This window comes from Physella acuta, unplaced genomic scaffold, assembly GCF_028476545.2.
Source record: "Physella acuta isolate Inbredline_101_S28 unplaced genomic scaffold, ASM2847654v3 ptg000656l, whole genome shotgun sequence".
NCBI classification, from domain to species: domain Eukaryota; kingdom Metazoa; phylum Mollusca; class Gastropoda; family Physidae; genus Physella; species Physella acuta.
In genome coordinates, this window is record NW_026732175.1 from 12,501 (window position 1) to 35,000 (window position 22,500).

The 22,500-nt window shown below is 29.8% G+C and overlaps 2 protein-coding genes across 11 annotated transcripts in view; one reads left to right on the forward strand and one right to left on the reverse strand.

Annotated features, from left to right (window-relative positions):
* LOC131948654 (discoidin domain-containing receptor 2) overlaps nt 1-5,341 on the forward strand; it is a 16,215-nt gene extending 10,874 nt beyond the window's left edge. For both annotated transcript variants that reach the window (XM_059310273.1, XM_059310272.1), the window contains exons 11-13: nt 1,678-1,875; nt 2,674-2,908; nt 3,014-5,341. In XM_059310273.1, coding sequence (XP_059166256.1) covers nt 1,678-1,875; nt 2,674-2,908; nt 3,014-3,346 — 766 coding nt within the window. In that variant the 3' untranslated portion in view covers nt 3,347-5,341. The remainder of the gene's footprint in view (nt 1-1,677; nt 1,876-2,673; nt 2,909-3,013) is intronic.
* A 2,839-nt stretch (nt 5,342-8,180) lies between these two features.
* LOC131948655 (aromatic-L-amino-acid decarboxylase) overlaps nt 8,181-22,500 on the reverse strand; it is a 33,746-nt gene continuing 19,426 nt past the window's right edge. For 6 of the 9 annotated variants that reach the window (XM_059310281.1, XM_059310280.1, XM_059310279.1 and 3 more), the window contains 11 exons: nt 21,286-21,399; nt 18,275-18,394; nt 18,007-18,141; nt 16,596-16,739; nt 12,832-12,898; nt 12,385-12,479; nt 11,584-11,651; nt 11,353-11,446; nt 10,314-10,412; nt 9,335-9,436; nt 8,183-8,698 (listed from right to left, as the gene is read on the reverse strand). In XM_059310281.1, the coding sequence (XP_059166264.1) occupies nt 8,516-8,698; nt 9,335-9,436; nt 10,314-10,412; nt 11,353-11,446; nt 11,584-11,651; nt 12,385-12,479; nt 12,832-12,898; nt 16,596-16,739; nt 18,007-18,141; nt 18,275-18,394; nt 21,286-21,399 (1,221 nt within the window). In that variant the 3' untranslated portion in view covers nt 8,183-8,515. Of the gene's footprint in view, nt 8,699-9,334; nt 9,437-10,313; nt 10,413-11,352; nt 11,447-11,583; nt 11,652-12,384; nt 12,480-12,831; nt 12,899-16,595; nt 16,740-18,006; nt 18,142-18,274; nt 18,395-21,285; nt 21,400-22,500 lie in introns of all 9 variants that reach the window. The other 3 variants (XM_059310282.1, XM_059310283.1, XM_059310274.1) reach the window with 2 other exon arrangements.

Consider the following 22,500-nt stretch of genomic DNA (forward strand, 5'->3'; position numbering starts at 1 on the left):
AAGGGCTACTGATTTGATTTTTGTTCTTGATAAAATGGGAGACATAAAATTGCGAGGAGGTAATATGCAAGAAGGCTTCAAAAACTGCTGTAATGTAACATTTTTGTCTTGCATTTTACCCCCATCAGATTAGTAGGCTTGTTGGAGTAAATTGCACTATCTATCACTAAATTGCACTATCTGCAAAAAATTTACAGACATATATTTTGAAACTCTAAATTAAATTTGTTTTGTTTTTATGTAGCCACAGGCGATAAACATACATTTATCAAATCCAGTGAATCTGATGTTCTAGCTTTACTGCACCTGAAATTTGTTGATGAGTGAACAGCTTCTTTCAATTGTGTGGGTTTTGAATACCACCTGGTTCTAAACAGCCTGAAAAAACACATTCAAAATTTTCTATTTTTATATGCTTTTATTTAACTTGCTTCCTCTGTCATCAGTCTGTCTGTCTAGATCAAAATGCCAGAGCGGAATTTCGGATACTTCTAACTGACAGATTTGTTTCAACCTTGGCACATGGGTCAAGACATGAAGACTTAATTGGTTGCCTAATTGATGTTTTAAGAATTAATTAAAATTGTGTCCAAATTAGTAGGCTGTTTCATCAATTTATTTCGCATTGTTAGATATGCATCATCACGTTCATTAGGTGCGCAATGGTTTTCAGTCATGCAACTCTTTTGTAAATTTAAAACATTTAAAATACTGAAAAAAAATTCATAAAAAACATTTTAATAACAAGCTTTTATGTAATTATGCACTAAAAAAAGTAGAAAATAAATTATACACTACTATTAATTATACACTAGTTTCTTGTCTTTAGAGATGCATGTTTTAATTTCAGTGAAGCAGTCACCTTCATAATTGACTATGCTGCATAACTATGTGAAATATTTTACTTCATGTACTTTTATGTTGTTTATTTTCATAGGTTTTTGACTAGATGTAATTTGCTTCATAACTTTGGTTTTGTAAATGTTTAGTTTGAGCCCAACTAAATAAATAAGTCTGTTTAGTTTTTATTTCATATCTTTTTGACTGCTGGCTAGTAGACTTAAGTCGTCTGCAAAATCCAGATCTTCTAGGCTAGTTGTTTGTGTTCATTGGATGCCTCTCGCTTTGTCTATAGTTTGTGTCATCAGCCAATCAATCACTAAGTTAAAAGCAGTGGGGACAGAACACACCCTTGTTTAACTCCAGTCTGAACCATAAATGGGTCAGTGATATGGCTACCACATATAACTTTGCAAAGGAACCCTTCATATATGATTTTGATGGCATTTATGAACTTTTCTGAAAAACCCCTTTTTCATAGGTTTTCCTCACATGCATGGCTTATGTGAACTCACAATGACCCCAAGACGTTTTTCATTTTACTTGGTTTAAGAAAAAACTAAACTGATGTTACTGAAGTTAATTCTGCAGATAGGTCTCTCATTTTCTTCTCGCATTTTACCGCCTAGCAATTTTGTGCTTTGGGTTTTGCACATTACCACGGCCCTTTGTTTTGGTGAATACAGATTTAATTTATTAAAAAACTTATTAATTTTAATTAATTAAAATTTTAATTTATTAAAAAACACATTTTAATTTAATATTTACTTGCTGTTTTAGGCCTACAGTTTAACAACTTTATAATATCTTGGTTTTTATAAATATGTCTTTATTCAGGGCTGATTTTCATAAAGAGATTAAGATCATGTCACAGTTGAAGGACTTGAACATTGTTAGAGTTCTTGGTGTTTGTACAAGAGAGGAGCCTTTGTGTATGGTTGTTGAATACATGAAATATGGAGACCTTAATCAATTTCTTATTGATCATGAACCTGAAAGCCCAATAGCTCAAGCAACCAATGTAAAAACTCTCAGGTATGTTAGTGAATTTAAAAAAAAAATATATCTGCACAAAAAATGATTCTGTAATATTACAAACTAAGTAGGTATATTCCAGTTTTAATATGTCATTTCATTTTTATTAAATTAAAATTAGTCCTGATCTAAAATTATGTACGTTTTTCTTGTCTTACCCTATGCCCTTAAATTTTATATTTAATTTCCATTTTTACTTTCTTGTATACAGAGAATAGATAAAGTGCTGTAATACTGCACAAAAATTAAATGAGATGTTAATAGTTTTTGCCATTCCTAATCTCCCCACATTATCATAGGTAGAATATAAAGGATGTATGGGGTCGTCCATAAATGACGTCTCACTCGTAGGTGGAGGGGGATCCGTAATTTTATGACAGTGTGTGATGAGAGAGAGGGGGTTCAGATGGTGTGACCTCACTTATTTGCATTATAAAAAAGCAATGTTAGAAAACGAGTTTTAGCCGTCATTTCGCATTTTATAAAATGGTTTTAATAAATTGTAATAGGAATTGATCAAAATACTCTATGTTGAGTTCTGACAAGATTTTGGAAAAATGTCGATGTTTTAAGAAAAATTCAACTGCAATTTTGAGGGGGGTTGTAAGCTGAGGTGTGACATCATTTTAGGGAATAAACTCGTATTTATATATATGTTTGTGTGTATCTTTTAATATACACATTCATACATATATATATATATATATGCATACATACATACATGTATATATACATATATATACACATCTATATTCATATAAATAAACAGATAGATATAAAAATAATTTTTTTCCTTAGCTACGGCTGTCTTATTTACATGGCATCCCAAATTTCTTCTGGTATGAAGTATTTGGAATCTTTGAATATGGTTCATCGGGACTTGGCAACACGAAACTGTCTTGTTGGACATCATTTTCTAATTAAAATATCTGATTTTGGCATGAGCCGTAGTTTGTATAGTTCAGACTACTACAGAATTGAAGGGAGAGCAGTCTTACCTATTAGATGGATGGCTTGGGAAAGCATTTTGCTCGTAAGTCTGACTTCAATACTTTTTTAACCTACACAATGTTTTTCTATTTGTAGTTTTATAATTGAATTCTAAATACAAGAAATGAGTGGTTTATTTATTTTTCAGGGAAAATTCACTACTAAAAGTGATGTTTGGTCCTTTGCTGTTACTCTCTGGGAAATTCTCACATTTGCACGTGAACAGCCATTTATAGCCCTGACAGATGAACAAGTTATCGAGAATGCTGGTCATTGTTATCGTGATGACAATCTACAAACAGTTTTAACAATGCCAATCAACTGTCCTAAAGAGATTTATGATTTAATGTGTGAGTGTTGGAATCGTCAAGAAAGTGTGAGGCCAACTTTCAGGGAAATTCATATGTTTCTTCAAAGAAAAAATATGGGTTATAATCCAGCAGATGAAGAATTGAGTCAAATAACTGTACCCATTTGCTAATACTGTTAAATTCAAATATATATGTATATATACACATCTATATTCATATAAATAAACAGATAGATATAAAAATAATTTTTTTCCTTAGCTACGGCTGTCTTATTTGGTGCTTGTAAACTCTTCTTGATATTTGCTTAGTTTGCATATATATATTTTTTATATTTTCATAACAATGAATTTCAAAACAACTAATTACACTTAAAAGAGTGAATTTGTATTAAGTGAAATCAAAAGTCCTTTTAAAAAAAAAATGTATTCCAAGTTGTGGGGTGGCATGGTTGGGGGTAGAGTGCTCAATTACTAGTTTCAAGTTCAGATCTTGGCCTTTATCCTGTAAAACATCCTTGCGTCCACCCAGCTCTAATGAATATATGACTTAAATTAGGGAAAGTAAATGCCGCTGGGTATAGTGCTAACCACACGACCCCACCTTATGACATGCCAAGAAACCAATGAACCGTACTTCATTTGCCCTGTTGATCGGCAGGTCTGCAAGGGGAAGTTTTTAAAATTCTTAGTCAACAAAGTGGTCAGCCATAGGAAATGTAAAAGCTGGACTAATACCAGCTAGACTTCTTTTTAACTATTTATAGCACATCTACTTTTATAATTTCAAGTCTGTGTTTTGATTCTTGATCTTAAAAGTGATGCTATAATTTTAGTAGAAAAACAGATTTTGTGAACTACAGCAAGATACTTTATTTAAAATGAATTTACGAAGTTCAGTATTTATGTTATGTAACAAATATATAAATATGTGTTAGTCAAATGAAGTAAAATTTTGATATTATATGATGTGATGAAATTACAAATAAGATATGTAACTAACATCGACCCCTTATATTATTACCTCATATTCTGCTATAAAAAGTTTTTTTAACATTTCATCCATGAACAAAACAAAATGTAATCCTTGTAAGTTGTACTAAATTTATATTACTGTTCCAACAAATATTTTGTCCAGATATTATTAACTATGTTTTAATTCATTTTAATTTAAAATGTTATTTGTGTTGTATTTAAATTAAATTTTTCTCTATGAATTTTTACTCACTAATATTGTAGCTTTTCATTTACATTACCATAAAATTGAACCTATATTTGATAATTTATAAATGATGTGGCAAAGAATACTTAGTGTTTAATAATCCTACGTGTCTATCGTCATTTTTGTTGAATAAGCTAAGCATCTTTTAAACTATAGCTTAGAATAATATACATATATGTTTTAAAAAAAAATTGATGATTTCTTTGATCAAGTTTAGGTCTCTTTATTTCTCCATGAACTGCTAATCTATTAAATAAATATTTTTTAAGTTTATTATTTTCATCTGGTTAACTTAAAACGTTATCCAGAAACCTGTTTTTCTATTATGTATAAATACATAATTTTAAATTCTATTGTATGAAATTCTCTTTTGAACTATTTAAACTATTCAAGTAATTTACGTCTAGACTTTTCTACACCAAGAATACTCTTAGTAGTTTTTTACCAAGTTTGATTTATAATTCTCAAATCATAAATTAATGCAATATCTCAAATTGTTTTTAAATATGAAAGAATTGCATTAAAAATAGACTTTTTTTATAACCCAATTTTTTTTTATTATGTTCATTTAGAATAACTTATAAATATTTTTTAATATTTGATGAATTGATTTGCATCGCCGATTCATGCTCATAAAATTACACTAAGTGATTCCATTCATTTGTATATTTTAGCAAAAGTGTATATATTAAAATAATGTAAATAAAGATATACTTATTGCCAGACATGGCATTTAATTTATAAACTATTATAATTGTTCATGATTGTTTAAGTAATAACATTTTCTAGATCAAACTTTTAAATGGAATCGCAATGCAATAAATTGCACTGATTCACAAAATACATAATTTTGTAAAATAACAGGGATTAACAAAAGTTTGCAGGATTCAGTTCTTAAATTTATAATGCGCAATATATATATATATATATATATATATATATATATATATATATATATATATATATACATATATATATATAATATGATTGAGTATATAATTTAAAAGCATCTTATTATTTTTAAAATCGTATAGCTTAAAAATTATTTTCATTTTTATTATTTTAAACACCAGTGTTATAACATTTTGTAGATATATATATATTTACCTCAAGTTACTGAAGCAAGGTGCTATTCTTCATTCAACTAATATAGATCTGCAAAAATGTGTTTGTCTTACTTTTTCTCAATATTTATAGGTATGTTTTTACAAAAGTAGTTTTCATGGTCCTTTTGTCCCATTTTGAAGTTTTCCATCTGCTCAAATTCTAGTTTTTCATTGCTTGATTTTTTCTTTAATTAAAGTCTTTAAATTAGTTTAGTGTCGAGGTACAGTGAAAGATTTATTTAAATCCTTTTTTTAATCTACCTAACTACCAACCGACCTATCTATCTTAGTACGATGTACAAGGGGAGGAAGGAAGGTCTTGTTAAAACTTTTTAGGTCCAAACTACACTTTCAATATGAGTTTTCCCTGTGTTCAGTGGGGTGGAAGATAACCCTGATGATAACCAATATAACAGAAGCGACTGATACACTGCAATCAAACCAATATCCCAGCAAGTTAGTTGAAGTTTGCGGTGTTGAGGCCTGCCTGGCCAATGGGAGACGCCTCCTGAGCCAGTGATGTCCATAAAGAAAGAAAGAAAAAATCTATCTACCAATGGATGTATTAATCTATCCTGTCTAATCTACATATATATATAAAGTTTCTTTGTCTCATTAGCATAGCCGCTTCATATGTTCTGCGCATTACTGTTAAAAAATTATAGACAAAGCTAAAGCTTATAGCTAGTTTAGACATGTAAAATGCTTTTATATGCTTTTTAATATTATGATTGATTTAATAATATTAAAAAAAAATATTTTGAAAGTTAGTAGGTTTTCCTGTTTGGATTCATGGTAACAGTAATGAAGAATGCAGTTTCATGTCTAAGTAGAGATTTAAATTTACTTTAGTTTTTTTTTCCATGTTAAATTTAGTTTATACAACATTAACATTTTAGATTAGCAGTGTCTATTTACATGGATGTAAATAATTAACATTGATTCAGTATGGTAAGTCATTGTCAGCTGTCATGGTCTTCCAATGAGTTTTTTAACGTGTGGCTTGTTGACAAGTTGTAGACACAAATTACTTTGAATTTTTATTTCATTTTGAACCCAGATATGGATTTCTTGAGAATAGGTTGATTTATTTTGTTCCCAAATTATTTTCAGATATACTTTAATTCTACCAGTAGTATAGTATAAACAGTTTTTGTATTATACATTGTTAATTATGTTAACTTATCGATTTTTAAAATTTATTACAGAAAAATTACATTTTCTGAAACTGTTATATTTTGTTATACATGTTTCTTATATGGTTGTGATTTATCATAAATGCTTGTTTGCAAATATTAAAAATGTTTTGTTTTATGAAATAATTTAAAAATAATTTAAAATAATCTTTGAAAAAATCTAATTCTAAATTATATTCAGATTTAGTTTATAACTTCCTCTAAGAATTTATATAGATAATGTTATTATAAAACATTTGTTAAAAATACAACTTTTCACCTGAGAATTCAAAATTTGAACAGTCTGAACAGTTCTTGACTTGTGTAAAAAAAACTTGTGATCAATAACATCAGTCATTGGTCTTGTTGTATGAGCTACAAAAACTAGTAAGTGTTAATGCATTCAAAGCTTATTTTATTTTAGAACTTTGTATTTGGATCTATTTTTTTAAAATGATAACAAACAATATATTTGTATAAATTCATAAGATATTACAGATTTCAAACCACTTATTTCTCATGGACAACTGCTTTTTTTTTTTAAATTTGATAATATGAAGTCTTTATTTGAGATAATTTTGCCTCTACTCCAGAACACTATAACATTGTAAAAAAATTATCCTGTTACATTGAAGGTGTTGGATTGATTTCTTAGCTCATTAATCATTAGTTTAATGAATCCCATCTTTAAATTTAAAGTCTGCAATACCTAAAAGTATTCTAGTCATTTATGACTATATTTAAATTTGTTTCTGTAGATTTTAGAAATGGAAATAATATCACAACAGGGTTATAAAATTAGATATTTTGATTTAAGGTTGAGGCTCATTATGTTACTCATGTAAATATGTTATTTCAGTGTTGTGTATTTTTTTTTCCAGAAATCATTTGATAAATATATAAATGTATTGTATTTTGCACTTATTTTACCAAAGATCTGTAACAGTTGAACTTGTTACTTTAATTTCATATGATTTTTATAATGATTTACATATATTTGTTGTCCTAGTCAAATTTAGAGAAAAAAAACACAAAGTTGTTGCATTTATTATACAAACTGTGGTTTTTTTTTCTAAATATTTAAAATTTATTTTAAACCTTTCTAAACAGCTATTGATTGTTCTATTTTGTGTATTTTTTGTATGCTGTTTATGTCTTGCTTTTAATATTCCACTTCCTAAAATTTTAAAAGTTAGTTAGCTTTTATGTTGGAAGTAATTAAAGTTAATTTAATTAAAAATAATGTATCATATTGATGTTCATGTTAAAATGCTAATAATTCTTTTTAATGTCCAGAGAATCATTTTAAGTAATTTTTATCATTTATCTTTAAAGAAAATAGTATTTAGAACAAATTCAGTTTAACTAAAGGGGGATTATACGAAGATGTAATGTTTCATTCTGTGTTGAGTACCAGTAAGTACTCGAGTTTTTGTGTAAATAAAAGATTTTAAAAATGTTTTGTGTTTGTGAAAAAATTAAAACAAAAATAATTGTTTAACAATAATAACAAATTTTAATTATAACACACAGAGGAGAAATGCCAAATATAGATGAATTCCTTTGTAAGAAATCCAAAATAAATTATCCAAATATTGTTAGATGTTAAAGAAATTCTTTAAGAATATCATTACAGACTGACAATCATATTTTGTCCATTTAATCATGTTAATCTCTCAACAAAATATATTTTTAAGTAGACTAATACTAAAACTATTACTGATAATAACATTACTACTCTATAGAAGAAATGCAATTTGCTTAAAGAAAAAGCAAAATGCCTAAATTACATTTGAATTTAAAGTATTTTTATTAACAATAAATGTTAGTGCTTTTATAGCTACATATTATCACATATTTCTTTAATAACAGACCATGCATAATTGACATCTGAGGCCTGAGTACTACTAGCACACACAGCAAATCGCAGAAAATATGTCTCTTTGATCTTTGATGGAACAAGGTGGATTCTGCGATCATTGTTTATCTTCTTTAACAACATTTCATTCAGCTCATTAGACCCCTAGAAAAAACATTTATCAAAGGAATAGTCAATATTCTCTTTATTTCTATCAATTCTTTTTCTTCGTTCTTAATTTTTTGTGTTGAAAGGGATCGAGATTTATCTGCCAGTGGGTTTGAACTCGAGACTTTTTTGAATTTATCAACCATGAGCTTTTTGCAGACTCGACCACACCTCCAACACAATTAAGGATACATGTCAACTGGTTATGCGCCATTGAGGCCATTGACTCTGACTCCGATTTCAGCCTGCTTTTCTTTTTGGATTTGCTTCCATAGCCTTTGTCCAACCAAGAATAAGCTACAAGGCAGCAGTTGTTTGATTTTGGAGTTGTCTCTCCAAGAAGAGTGGCTGTCCCCAGCTAACGAGCCTCATCTGCCCGAGGGTTCGAACTCGAGACTTTTCGGGTTTAGCAACCATGAGCTTTACCGACTCGACCACACCACCTCCTTCTATCAATTGATTTCCTATATTCTTACAAAGCTATAATCCAGAAAAATGCAAACCAGGTACATTGCCACAATTACTCTACAGTCTACACCCCTCTTCTCTATAATCTGAGTTATCCTGGAGCATCAACATGGTGCAAGTATAAACAACAGCATGTAACATGATACAAATAAGCTTAAAACTTACTTTAAGTCGAAAACAAACTAGTCCAAGTGTAACTTTTCGTATTATTTCAAATCTGTGATCACTTTCTACCAGTAACTTAAACTGCTGGGCAAGTGATACATCCTAGAATTGAAATCAAGTGCATACAGGTAAGGTCTTAATTCTTTTTTTACTTTCTCGTATATACGAAGTATAGAGAAAGTCTTGTAATCGTGCAAAAAAAAAAAAAAATCGAGATTTTTACAAATCTCGACGTTTTACATCTCACTGATACGGAAAAACATAATTTTGCAATCTTGTCCGTATGTCTGTGTGTGTGTGTGTAAACACGATAGCTTGAGTAACGTTACAGCTAGGTTGATGAAATTTCATATATAAGTATTTTATCAAAATCGTAGATCCGTATCAATTTTTGAGCGATTTTCGTTAACATAACCGGAAGTGGTACTTTTTCTACTTGCAATTTTTCAAAAGCCTAAAACTTGAGTATTATTTCAGATAGATAAATGAAATTTCACATGTAAGTAAAAGATCTAATTCTCTACCTTCTGTCAAATTTTGAGTAATTTTCGTTGACCGGAAGTACTAATTTACGCTATTTTTGATTTCTCAAAAAACTCATGTAAATTTATAAAGTACTAATAATATTGCGCACTATTATGCACTTTTTTATTTGGCGTTCACTTGGTGTGCAATTCTTTTGTCTACGAGATTTTATTCTATTTTAAAAACTTTAAGTATTTAAAATGGATTAAAAATCATGTCTATAGCCCGAGTTCCCATCCCCTGTTATTTTATATAAGAATATTCGAGAAAGTTTTGGGGAGATCACTCCCGGTTTATTTATCTAAGAAATTTTAAATCTATGTCAACAGTACCAAAAAAAGCCAACAATGTTAGCTATTTTGTAGATATTTATTTTACAAACTCTCTCTAATTATTCTTTGACTTGGCACAACATTGGTGAACACTTATTAAGTCAAAAAAAATGTTTAAATACCTTTCTAATCTGTTCCTGTAACCCTTTAACACCAAACATTCGAAGAACAAACCACAACTTGAGAGATCTAAATCTTCTACCCAATGGGATCTGCCAGTGCTGAATACATATAAATGAATTTAACTATTAAGAAAGTACCCTATCAAATGTGAACATTTCTAAAAATAAGTGGCACACATTGTTACATAGCTCTTGTGATGAGTCATAATTATTACAGTGACCCTGGCCCTTTCTTTACAATGTGGGGCAAAATGATAGCCAAATAACATTTCTATAGTTTCCTATTATTTCAATAAACCAATTGTTTAGAGATTCAAGATGTGCTATCTACACAATACATAATGAAATGATTTATTTCAACAAAAAAAGTTATTGTTCTTCTTTTTCATTTTTAATTGTAATATTGGAAGGGATTTCCTCCAACACAATTAAGTATTATGTGTCAACATGTTATGTGCCTTATGGCCCATTGACTCTAACTTCAGCCTGCTTTTCTTCCTGGATTAGCTTCATAGCTTTTATCCAGCCAAAATCTATCTGCAAGGCAACTGCTGTTTGATTTTGGAGTTTTCTCTCCTAGATGAGTTGCTGCCTCATCTGCCCAAACTCTGGATTATTGGAGTTTGCAACCATAAGATTTCTGTTAAATCTCAGCCAAAAGTTTTGAGCTTGGATCTCAGACTTGAGTCTATAATAGGGTGTCCCAAAGTCCACCCAGCTATCATGAGTTCCTGACACATAGGAAAATAAAGGCACCATCATCCAATAAATATCATTTAGAAATTAAGTTTTGATAATTATTAATATTAGATAAAAATTTAAATACGCAATTTATATCTGTATAAATCTGACTTTTCCTTGCTCAAACATACATTTTATTCACATCTGCAGCTAACAGAACCCTTGCTCCCTCAAAACAGAAGTTTAAAAAAAGTTCCAGTCACCTTTACTCCCTCAAAACAACAATCAAAATTTTCCAATCACCATGGAAAACATTACGATTTAGCTAAAAGAGAAATGTTAATTAAGATGTAAATACCCTGTAGTCTGGCATACAATTTCCCTGGTTTTCATGCTTTAGGTACAAAGGATGAAGTTCAAATGCTCCACTCACAAGATTTCTATCCTTAACCCTAAAAAATATAAAAGGTGAGCACCATAGTATGTCTTTAAAAGATTAATAAGTGAGTAATTGAAAATAATAAAATGAAGTTGAATGTACCTTAGAAATAACTAATGTAAACATATATTTCAAATTTGAAAAACTTACCACATTGCGGAACAATCAAAGTTGACACGTAACCATTTGTGAGGATTAAAGTTAAAGGACATAGAATGCTGCAAACAAAAATACTATAACTCATGCAAGCAAACCCAGCTATAAAAAAAAAAGCTATTTTATATTTTTGAAATATTGAAAATAGTTCTTGCTTTTCACTTAGATAATAGGCATTATGAATAAAAATGAAAATAAATTATTTAAAATATTTAAAGCTAGGATCATCTTTGCTTTACTTTTGAAATTTTTTAGCTCACCTCTCTTATCACTCATTGTCATTATTGTTATAAAAGCCAGAACCATCCCCCCCCCCAAATTAACATTACACCTGTCTACATATCCCTTAAAAATTGTGTTTACGTATTAAAGTGTTACGACCCCCCCCCCCCCCACCCCTTATCACAAAATTCAAAACTCCCCTCCCTCTAGGAATGTGACAATGTTTAAGCATGACCTCTTATGTGCATTAAATAGAAAAAATAAAAATATAATAAAAATGAGTGAAATTAGAGCTTAGCTAAATACATTTTACTGAACTTTGCCTACAAGGTGCTTAAAATGTATTTGTACTTAGTTACATTCTATTCAATAGCTCACCCTTAGTTTTAATTTGCAATTTAAACAAAAGGTAATTAAAACTGCTAAAGTTTATTTATATTTCTTACTTAATTTTCCCCTCACCATTGCAGAAAAATATAAAATTGCTAAGCTTTTCAGATAAATGCTATATTTTAATTTTCAAACACGTCTAGAGGGCTAAGTTCCTATGAAAAAATCAACATTATATCAGACCTCAATTCCATTTAGTGGTTGTCTAAATTCAGGACATATAAAAGCGCTTCCAGCATATGCTGCATCCACATGCATCCATATATTATGCTGATCACCTGCATTGAGAAAGTGATCAGCTTAAGAATTTTAATAAATTTCACTTAACATTTTTTTAAGTGTAGGATAACTGAATAATTTAACAGTTAAATTAGCAAACTTTAGGACAAGCTAATGTAGGATGTCACATTATCTGTTAGTCAAATTAGCAAAATTATATGATGGTTCTAATTAATTTTAAACTAATTATCCTAATAATATATTCTTAGGATAACCTTTGCAAACAAAATTGCTAAGATGATGTTTTTTTTTAAAATCGTTGCCTTCAATGCCTTTTGTTTGAACAGTTTCTATTTGTCCAAATCTGTAACCATTACAATGTATATATGCTGTAAAAGATGATGCACTTACATAGTGGTCCAAGCTCAGACAAGTTATCAAATGAGCAGGTAGATGTTGTGCCTAAAGTTGAACAAAGCTGTAGGTAAAAAAACATTGTTGGAAAACTAATACTCATTTTTTAATCATAGAATACAATAGATACACCTTTAAAAAAATAGATATTAATGATAGCTTTCGATGCACTGAGATTAAAACATGCATAATATAGGGATAACTACCATACATTATCAAAATCTCAAGCCAAACAATATTTAAACATTTTTCAAAATATGAATAAATAATATTAGATAAACAGAGTAGTATATATTATTAAACCTATATATATAACTCTCTTCTGGGAGACGTTAGAAAACAAGCTGCAAGTGCGCCTTGCAGTCCCTTCTCTTCCTCTCTATCACTTCCACCCCACCCCCCACATGGTCTGGTGAGCGGTGGTTCACTCTAAATGTTTACAATCATATAGCCAGGTTTAGTATCTATTAGGGGCAGATAATCTAGTTTGAAATTATTTTAAACTTAGAGGAAGTAACTAAGAGAGGCTGCTTTCACAGGGGGGGGGGGAGGGGTTGGGGGAAAGGGGGGGTAGTGTTTTAAAGCAAATATTTTCAGTGGCAACATTAGTACTGTCAAATTCACAAATTATGAATTACTGAAAAATAGAAAATAAACCAACTAAATAGCAGCGTATGATACGCGGGTCGGCTCGTATTATAAGAAGTGATCCATGACACCCATAAAATTAAAAAGTCTAAAACAGTAAGGACATCAATAAACACCAAAATAAGATTTTCTAGTATAATTTAAATTAAAATTATTTTTTATAACTGTTTTAATGCGATGGGTGAAATTGCATGCTAGCCTCAAAATTTGTGGTTGAGTTTTTGATAACGCCAACCTCATGCAGAAGTGTTTAATTGCAGAAGTGTTGAAAATCCACATTTGCAAAGAAATGTAGACATAAAGGAACTAAAACTCAAAACGCAATCAATTGTCACATTTGGGTATGAATGGTGCATACTACACCAAAATTGTGTGAGCAGATTTTCCTTAAACATGGTACATGCAGCGGAATAATTCAACAAATCAAAGAATTCATCTTGTAACTCATTGGGAATGCTGGCAACATAAAGGGAAGCAGAGAATGGTTTACATGTCAATGCAGTTTCTTCTTTCGACTCAGGGAAATAACGCCGCAGTTCGTTTTCAAGAGTTTCGAGATACCCAGAAATTTTTTCTTTCAAAATTTTATTTATCTCACAATCAGATTCATCTACCACACTGCAGAGTTTCTCAAACATGGCAATATTGCAAAGATTTTTTTTTCTTCCCCAATTTTGCAGCTTTGAGAGAAATGCCCAGAGATTATGAAAAAAGATAATATTCGTTTCTTTTCCCTAAAGCTTCAGGTTAAGCCTATTTTTCTGTTTGAATGTATCTGCTAGGTATGCTACTCTCTCCAACCACTCTTTGTCGTTAAAGTATATCAAAAGGTTTTATTTCCCTTGCACTTCCAAGAACAACTTGAATTCTGACAGCCAGGGTACAGTAGTGTAAAAAAGCATAATCATGTGATCTTTAATCATGTCTTTGCTCAGTTCTTTAAACAAACGGGTGTTTAGGGCTGCAGATTTAATGTAATTTTTAACTTTTATTATCAATTAAATGCCTCTAACAAAGGAGTCAGAAGAGTCTTGCTGGTGAGGGAATGCTTATGAATTATGCGGTGGATTCCCTTTGATTGTAGAGCTAAATCTATTACTATTTTTGAAAGCCCAATTTTGACCCAAGCATAGATGATGCACTATCCGTACAAACCCCAAAGCAGTTTTCCCATTTTAATCTCCCCCTTTTTCAAAAAACGTATTTATTTTCTCCAGGATAGCTTCACTTTTTGTAGTAGTTTCAAGTTCACTACAGAATAGAATCTATTCTTTGATATCATCTGAATGAATATATTTCACAAAGACAAACAACTGCGAACACAAACTCACATCTGTTGATTCATCAATTTGAAAAGCAAACAATGGTGAAAGCTATATTTCGTCCAAAATTTGTTCCTTACCATTTACGGACATGTCTGCTATACGCTGTTGAATAATATTATTAGTCAGCTGTTGAATAATATTATTAGTCAGAGATATTTGTTGCATCTTTACTGCATAGGAATCCCCAAGAATTAATTTCACCAACTTCAACATACAGGGTTTGATGATTTTTCTCCTATTGTGTGAGGGTTTTTTTTTTTGCTTGGCAATTTCTAATGCAACTTCATTTGATTCTTGCACTAATGCTATGTTTGCTTGGTAAAAAGTTCCTGTTTCCATCTAGCCTCATGCAGGCAAAAAACTCCCTATCTGTTTTGGTGTGTTCCGCATGACTCTTTTAAAAAACTAAGAAAAATCTGATAACTTCAATACTTGGTTAATTTTTTAAAATCGTCAGTAGGGAAAACAAATGCTTGCCAGAATCATGGAATTTTGTATGAAAAAGCTCAATCTGAATAAATACTAATAATAAAATTAAAAAATTAGAAAAGTATGTAGAAGGATTATGAATATAATATGAAATTATTGAAACTTCAACACCATTAAAAACTTTTTAAAAAATTAATTGTATGGAGAATTTTTTGTTAGGTTTAGTCTACCAGTTGGCAGGCTGCCCCCTCCCCCAAGAAAGCCCTTAGCGACTTTCCTGGGAATCAAGACACACAGTTTGGGAACTCATGCTATACATGAAACAAATATAAGAATAATTAGGCCTATAATTTATTTAAAGATTAATATAAAAATGTTTTAATTAAAAAATATAATTTAACCAAATGTATCTCCAATTTTTCCTTGACTAATATTTTGTTTGAAGTGTATAAACATATTTTCAGTTTCAGTCTGACATGAATAAATCTATAGGCCCACCAGAATATGTGCTCGTGGGATCACACAATCAACTGACTATAAAAACAGGCAGATAAAAAAGTCATAGGCTAATTATTTAGGTTTAAAATGGGACTTAGTTAACATAAAGAGACTAGGGGAGGGGAGAGGGGAATGAGTGTCATAGGCCCTACTCTAAAAACTAGATCCTCTTTTTTTCTTAATAATAGACTAGTTATAACGCGATCTCAATAAGTTTAATGAACTTGGCAGATGCAAGTTTTTGAAGAAATCGGGCCTTTCAGCAAACAAATATTTAGCCCTGTTCATTCAGGATATAGACAAGCAAAGAAGCTGGGGAAATGGCGACCATGGGGTTGGGGTGGGAAGTGGTGATTGTACTGCGGGATGGGAGGGAGGGGTAATAACATGTGGGTAATGTCTACGACTCGTGGTATTATACATAGCATCATATTAAAAAAACCTGTCTAGCTCCAGTTGCTGGCACTCCAATAAAATTTATAAAATCTTGCATGTTCTCTAATGTTTAGACAATTTATTGTTGAATTGCAAGCCCCGTGGCTACACCATTTTCCTTTTTAAAAAAATAAAGCTGCGTGCCCACTATCTACGTTTTTTTTTTACTCTGATTACTCTTTATTTTAATTATCTGGGCCTATATAGCAGACGCTCCGGGTCAAAGGTCATGCTTGTTTTATAAAATGTTCTATATAACATATTCTGTAAGTGTGAACGCTAAAGTATACATGCTCTGAGGATAAATTGTTCCAGATAAAAATAACTTTTGGTGGGCTTTGTGTTCCAGAAATGTATAGTATACATGTCGTAAGTGAAAACCCAGTGGTAGGATGGAACAAAACTAAACAATCTGACAACTCTTACAAAAAATGGTATTAGCCCCTTTTCTTTGTCCTGCTGAATGGAGCGTTCCAGCACTGTGCCCCTTAGGGAACCATTTTCATCTGAAGGCAATGCTCGTATCTGCACCATGCCAATGAGTGCTGCTCTTTCAACAGACGAATGGGACTGGCAAGATTAAATTGTGAGAGTACAATTGAAAAAATATTAAGTAAATGCTTTTTCCTGAAAACTTGGCCTATAAAAAGTATTGTATTGTATATTGGCCTACACAAAACTCATAGCTAGACTACAATCAAGGATGTCTTGCAAAATTGATATATATATATGTGTATATATATATATGTGTATATATATATGTGTATATATATATATATATATATATATATATATATATATATATATATATATATATATATATATATATATATATATATATATACATACATACATACATATATATATATATATATATATATATATATATATATATATATATATATATATATATATATATATATATATATATATATATATATACATACATATATACATATATATACATATGTATGTATATATATATGTATATATATATATATATATGTATATATATATATGTATGTATATATATATATGTATATATATATATGTATGTATATATATATGTATGTATATATATATGTATATATGTATATGTATATATATATGTATATATGTATATGTATATATATATATGTATATATGTATGTATATATATATGTATATATATATATATATATACATATATATATAGACAGATAGACAGAAAGAAAAGATGATGGAAAACTTCGCAAAGTGTATTTTTGTTTTCTTAATTTGAGCTTTATAGACATTAAAAAAAGAATGTACATTGTAGAATAATAAACCACTTTTTAATAAAATAAGATAAAATTAAAGCGTATTGCACAGTTTTCCAAAACACATTTTTCTGGCAACCATATATATATATATATATATATATATATATATATATATATATATATATATATATATATGTATGTATGTATTGACTTCAACCAGCTTTTATGGATTGATTCACTTAATAGCAAATAAAAGCAGCTGGGCATAGTCCCAACCATTTTCTCCTCATAGGGGTCTTAGAACCGTTTTTTTATTTGCCCGGTGGATCACCAGTTCCAAAAGGGTAACAAATTATTTATGTGTGTATGTAACAAATTATTTATGTGTGTATGTAAATATATATTTGTACACACACATATATACACAAACATACATACATATATATATAAAGAGAGCAGTACATTATCAATTACCCTCCCTTAACCCCCTCCCCCCCATATATAAAAATATTTATCCCTATCCATCTCAATATTGATCTCCCTAGGATTATTTATTTTCAGTGACATAAATTTATTTACTCTATTTAATAATCTACCTCATCAGATGTATATGCAATTAGCTTATCAAGTATTTGTCCTTGTGTTAGGTTTGGGTTTTCTATCTTGAGTTTGTTTATCATTGTAGTTCTTGCAGACAGCAGGGCAACTAATGTAGCTTCACTAGCTGTTCCCTAAATATATTTTTAAAATATTAGTAGAATGAAATGTAGAGAATTATTGAAATATATTGGTTTCATATTTTTATTTATACACACACAATTTTTACAGAATGTCCTATTCAAATAAATTTGAGTAAAATCTTACTTGAATTATACCACCACCATTTCCCTCTTCACTAAAGAGAAATTGTTTTGGTAAATTCAGCATTTTAGCAAGCCAATCCATCATAGAAATTTCCAGCTCAGTGCATGCAGGACTTGAAGCCTGAATACAGATAAAATCCATAGGTTTTTAAAAAGCAAATATTAGTGAATTTAAAAAAGTAATCAAACATCAAACTTATAAATCTAATAGCAACTGTTACAGCACTTTCATTAAAACACAGGGAATATGTTATATTAATGCATGTAATTTGTAATTAGTACAAAATAACCTCTTTCAATTGTATGAAAATGTTTGCCATAGTAGCATTTGGTGAAGAGAACATCATACTCTCTGAATAAGTTAGGCAAGTGGTTTTAGAAGATTTTTTTTATTGTTGTTGGGTGGTAGACTACTCAACGGCTAACCTGCAAAGTCCACACATCTCTCATGAGTACCTGACACATTAGGGAAAATAAAGGCACAGTGCTGATCCCTTCATTTGTTGTGGTGAAGAAATAGACAAGCTCTACAGGAGAGAACTTTCCTTTCTTTTTAATTCTGATACCATGCACACATTTCAAAGTAAGACTGACTTTTACACTGAAAGTGATCCCCAGACAAGCACCAAGAACTATTGTAAGCTACTGCATTGTAACTGGGTTTTTTTTTGGGAAGAATGGAGAGAATTGCACCAAGAATTTTATATTAAAGTACAACTAACAATAGAGATCTGATTAAAAATGGCAGACTTCCACAGGGCTGACATCCAAAAGGCTAAGATTCAAGAAGCTGGATAAACATTATTCTAATTAATTTGATAAAACATTAACTCCAATTTTTATATTTATCATACAGTCTATTCCAATGTTCACTCTAAGCTGAACGGTTGAGTTTCCACGCAGTAGTTTTAAACTGTCGCGCAGTCATTTTCTAAAATACATATATCCTTTTTATAGGACTTTAGAACACTGCAACCACAAAATACAAGTTGCACACTATCTTTTTCTTCTTCTTGGCAGTGATCCGTCTACTTTAGCAGTATACCTCCATTTGTTGGTAAATATGGTTGTATTGGCACCTATCTATGTATCACTTATTTCTAAGACACTCTAACATCCTCGGGTAGATGAGGCTCGTTAGCTGGGCACAGCCACTCTTCTAGGAGAGACAATTCTAAAATCAAACAACTGCTGCCTTGTAGTTTGTTCTTGGCTGGACAAAGGCTATGGAAGCAAATCCAAAAGAGAAAGCAGGCTGAAATCAGAGTCAAAGACCTCAATGGCGCAGAGCCAGTTGGCATGTGTACATAATTGTGTTGGAGGGGATACCTTAGAACACTAAAAATGAGAACGAAGAAGAAGAAGATCTCTAACATTGTCTCTTGGATGACCTCCATGTTGCACTGGGCGGTGACGACAACAGCCTTTGATTTTATTCTTTAATAATTGTCACACCTTACTGAGTTGGCTATGTCATATAGTATATTTTAGGATTTTATCTTTGTGTGCCTTATTGTTTGTAAGTCTGTTTGCCTTTTGGACTTTTTGTCTTATGGTATGTCGACCTTTTATATGCCGACTGTTTGTGCTTGTCCATGAGGGTCCTGGGCCCCTAATAATATGTTAAAGATTGCCTTCATGTTTTTACTTTCTCGTATATACGAAGTATAGAGAAAGTATTGTAATCGTGCACAAAAATCACTTGAAATTTTAACACCGTATTACACCTCAGTCCTTCATCACATCCGAAGTATAGAGGACTTATTTTAATCGGGCAAAAATTATCAATCCAGATTTATCAAAATTAAGAGGTTTTATACGTAATCCAGTCTGAAAAACTGGGCTTTGCAATTCTGTCCGTATGTCTGTGTGTCTGTGTGTGTCTGTCTGTCCGCGTGGAAACATGATAACTTGAGTACCGTTACAGCTAGGTTGATGAAATTTCATATATAAGCATTTTATCAAAATTGTAGATCCGTATCAACTTTTGAGCGATTTCCGATAACCGTTAGTGGTACTTTTTCTACTTTGAATTTTTCAAAAGCCTATAACTTGAGTACTATTTCAGATAGATAAATGAAATTTCACATGTAAGTATAAGATCTAATTCTCTACCTTCTGTCAAATTTTGAGTAATTTCCGTTGTCCGGAAGTACTAAATTACGCTACTTCCGATTTCTCAAAAAACTAATGTAAATTTTTAAAGTACTAATAATATTGCGCACTATTATGCACTTTTTTATTTGGCGTTCACTTGGTGTGCAATCTTTTGTCTACGAGATTTTATTCTATTTTTAAAACTTTAAGTATTTAAAATGGATTAAAAATCATGTCTATAGCCCGAGTTCTCATCCCCTGTTGTTTTATATAAGAATATTTGAGAAAGTTTAGGGGAGATCACTCCCAGTTTATTTTTAGTCATATATGATTATTTTTAAAAAATCATACTAGCAAAATATATTTTAAAGAAAAACTTTTGAAATAATTTACAGAAATTGGGAAGAGGTGAAAAAATTTGTAGATTGAGAGAAAGAGACTCCTTTGATTGGTAAATATAACTTGATATAATAATATTACAAAAAGGACTACAATAGAACTAAATAGATAAAACTACAATTTTAATACAGTTATCTGACGGATGATTTCAACTCACATTTTATGGGGAAAAAAGCAAAAGGTCAGTAAAAGAAAAACTCACCTTCATCATAAGTGAAAAAAAAGGCAAGTGATTATTTAATTTTTTTTTAAAGATGTAGATATAGTGTAAAAAAATAATTTAAAAAACTACTAAACTAAGCACCATTACTGCAGTTTTTTAATTTGATAGTAATCTATTAGGCCCATAAAATTTGTAGCCTATATATAGTGTGAGGTCCATCCATTACTCATGGAAAAGGAATTTTCTGAACCGAAAGTTGAAAGAGTGAACTATTTCTGTCTAATGTATTCACTACTACTCAATTTAAGTAAACCGTTTACTGATATTTAGACACAACAAGTGAGTCCACTAACCCAAGAGAATCCAATGCATCCAATTGCATCTGACAACATATCTCCCAAAATTGCTGGGTATGAATTACCCGTTGGAAAATAAGCATGAAAATGTGGACTGTGCCAGTGGGTTACCTATACAATAAACATTTAAAAAGTATTATAGTAAATAATATAATGTATAATATATATATATATATATATATATATATATATATATATATATATATATATATATATATATATATATATATATATATATATATATATATATATATATATATATACATAATTATATATACTCACACACATAGTGTGTCAGTCCGAAACCTTTAAGGTAGGGTTTTTTTATATAACAACTTAAATTAATTTTATAGCTGCCACAGTTTCTGCTATTTCGCAAACGTGAAGAAAATATTAAATACCTGCATATTGCTAAAACATATTAAATGGATGAATGTCAAATAATTTTATTGCTTATATTCCTAGAAAAATTGGATACATTTTAATAACAGTAGGATCAAAAAACTAATTAATCAAATTATTTACCATGGAAGGTAATTTAAAAAGAAATTCAACTAACAGTAAAAAAAAAATGTAAATGCAAATTCCGCTGACGTGCAAGGGGGCAATATTGTTGGAATATTATTATTAGCATGGATTGATAAAAGGATATCTTTTATTTATTTTATTCACTGAATGTACTGTTTACTAATGATAATTTTTGATCAACTATTCCACAACATTATACACGTATCATCACGTTCAATAGGTGCGCAATGGTTTAAGTAATGAAACTCTATTGTGAATTTTTTTAAATTTAAAGAGCTGAAAAAAAAAATGCATGAATTGATAAAATTGATATGGAAGGTAAAACACGGATATTTTAAATACTGCCTTTTAATTTATTTTATACACAGAACGTACTGTTGTGTTTAGTTTTGTTCTGTTCCCAAGTTGGTACATTTAAAAGATTTAAATATATAATGCATATATATATATATATATATATATATATATATATATATATATATATATATATATATATATATATATATATATATATATATATTTATATTTATATATATATATATATATATATATATATATATATATATATATATATATATATATATATATATATATATATATATATACATACATATTTATATATGTATGTATATGTATGTATATATATATATATATATATATATATATATATATATATATATATAT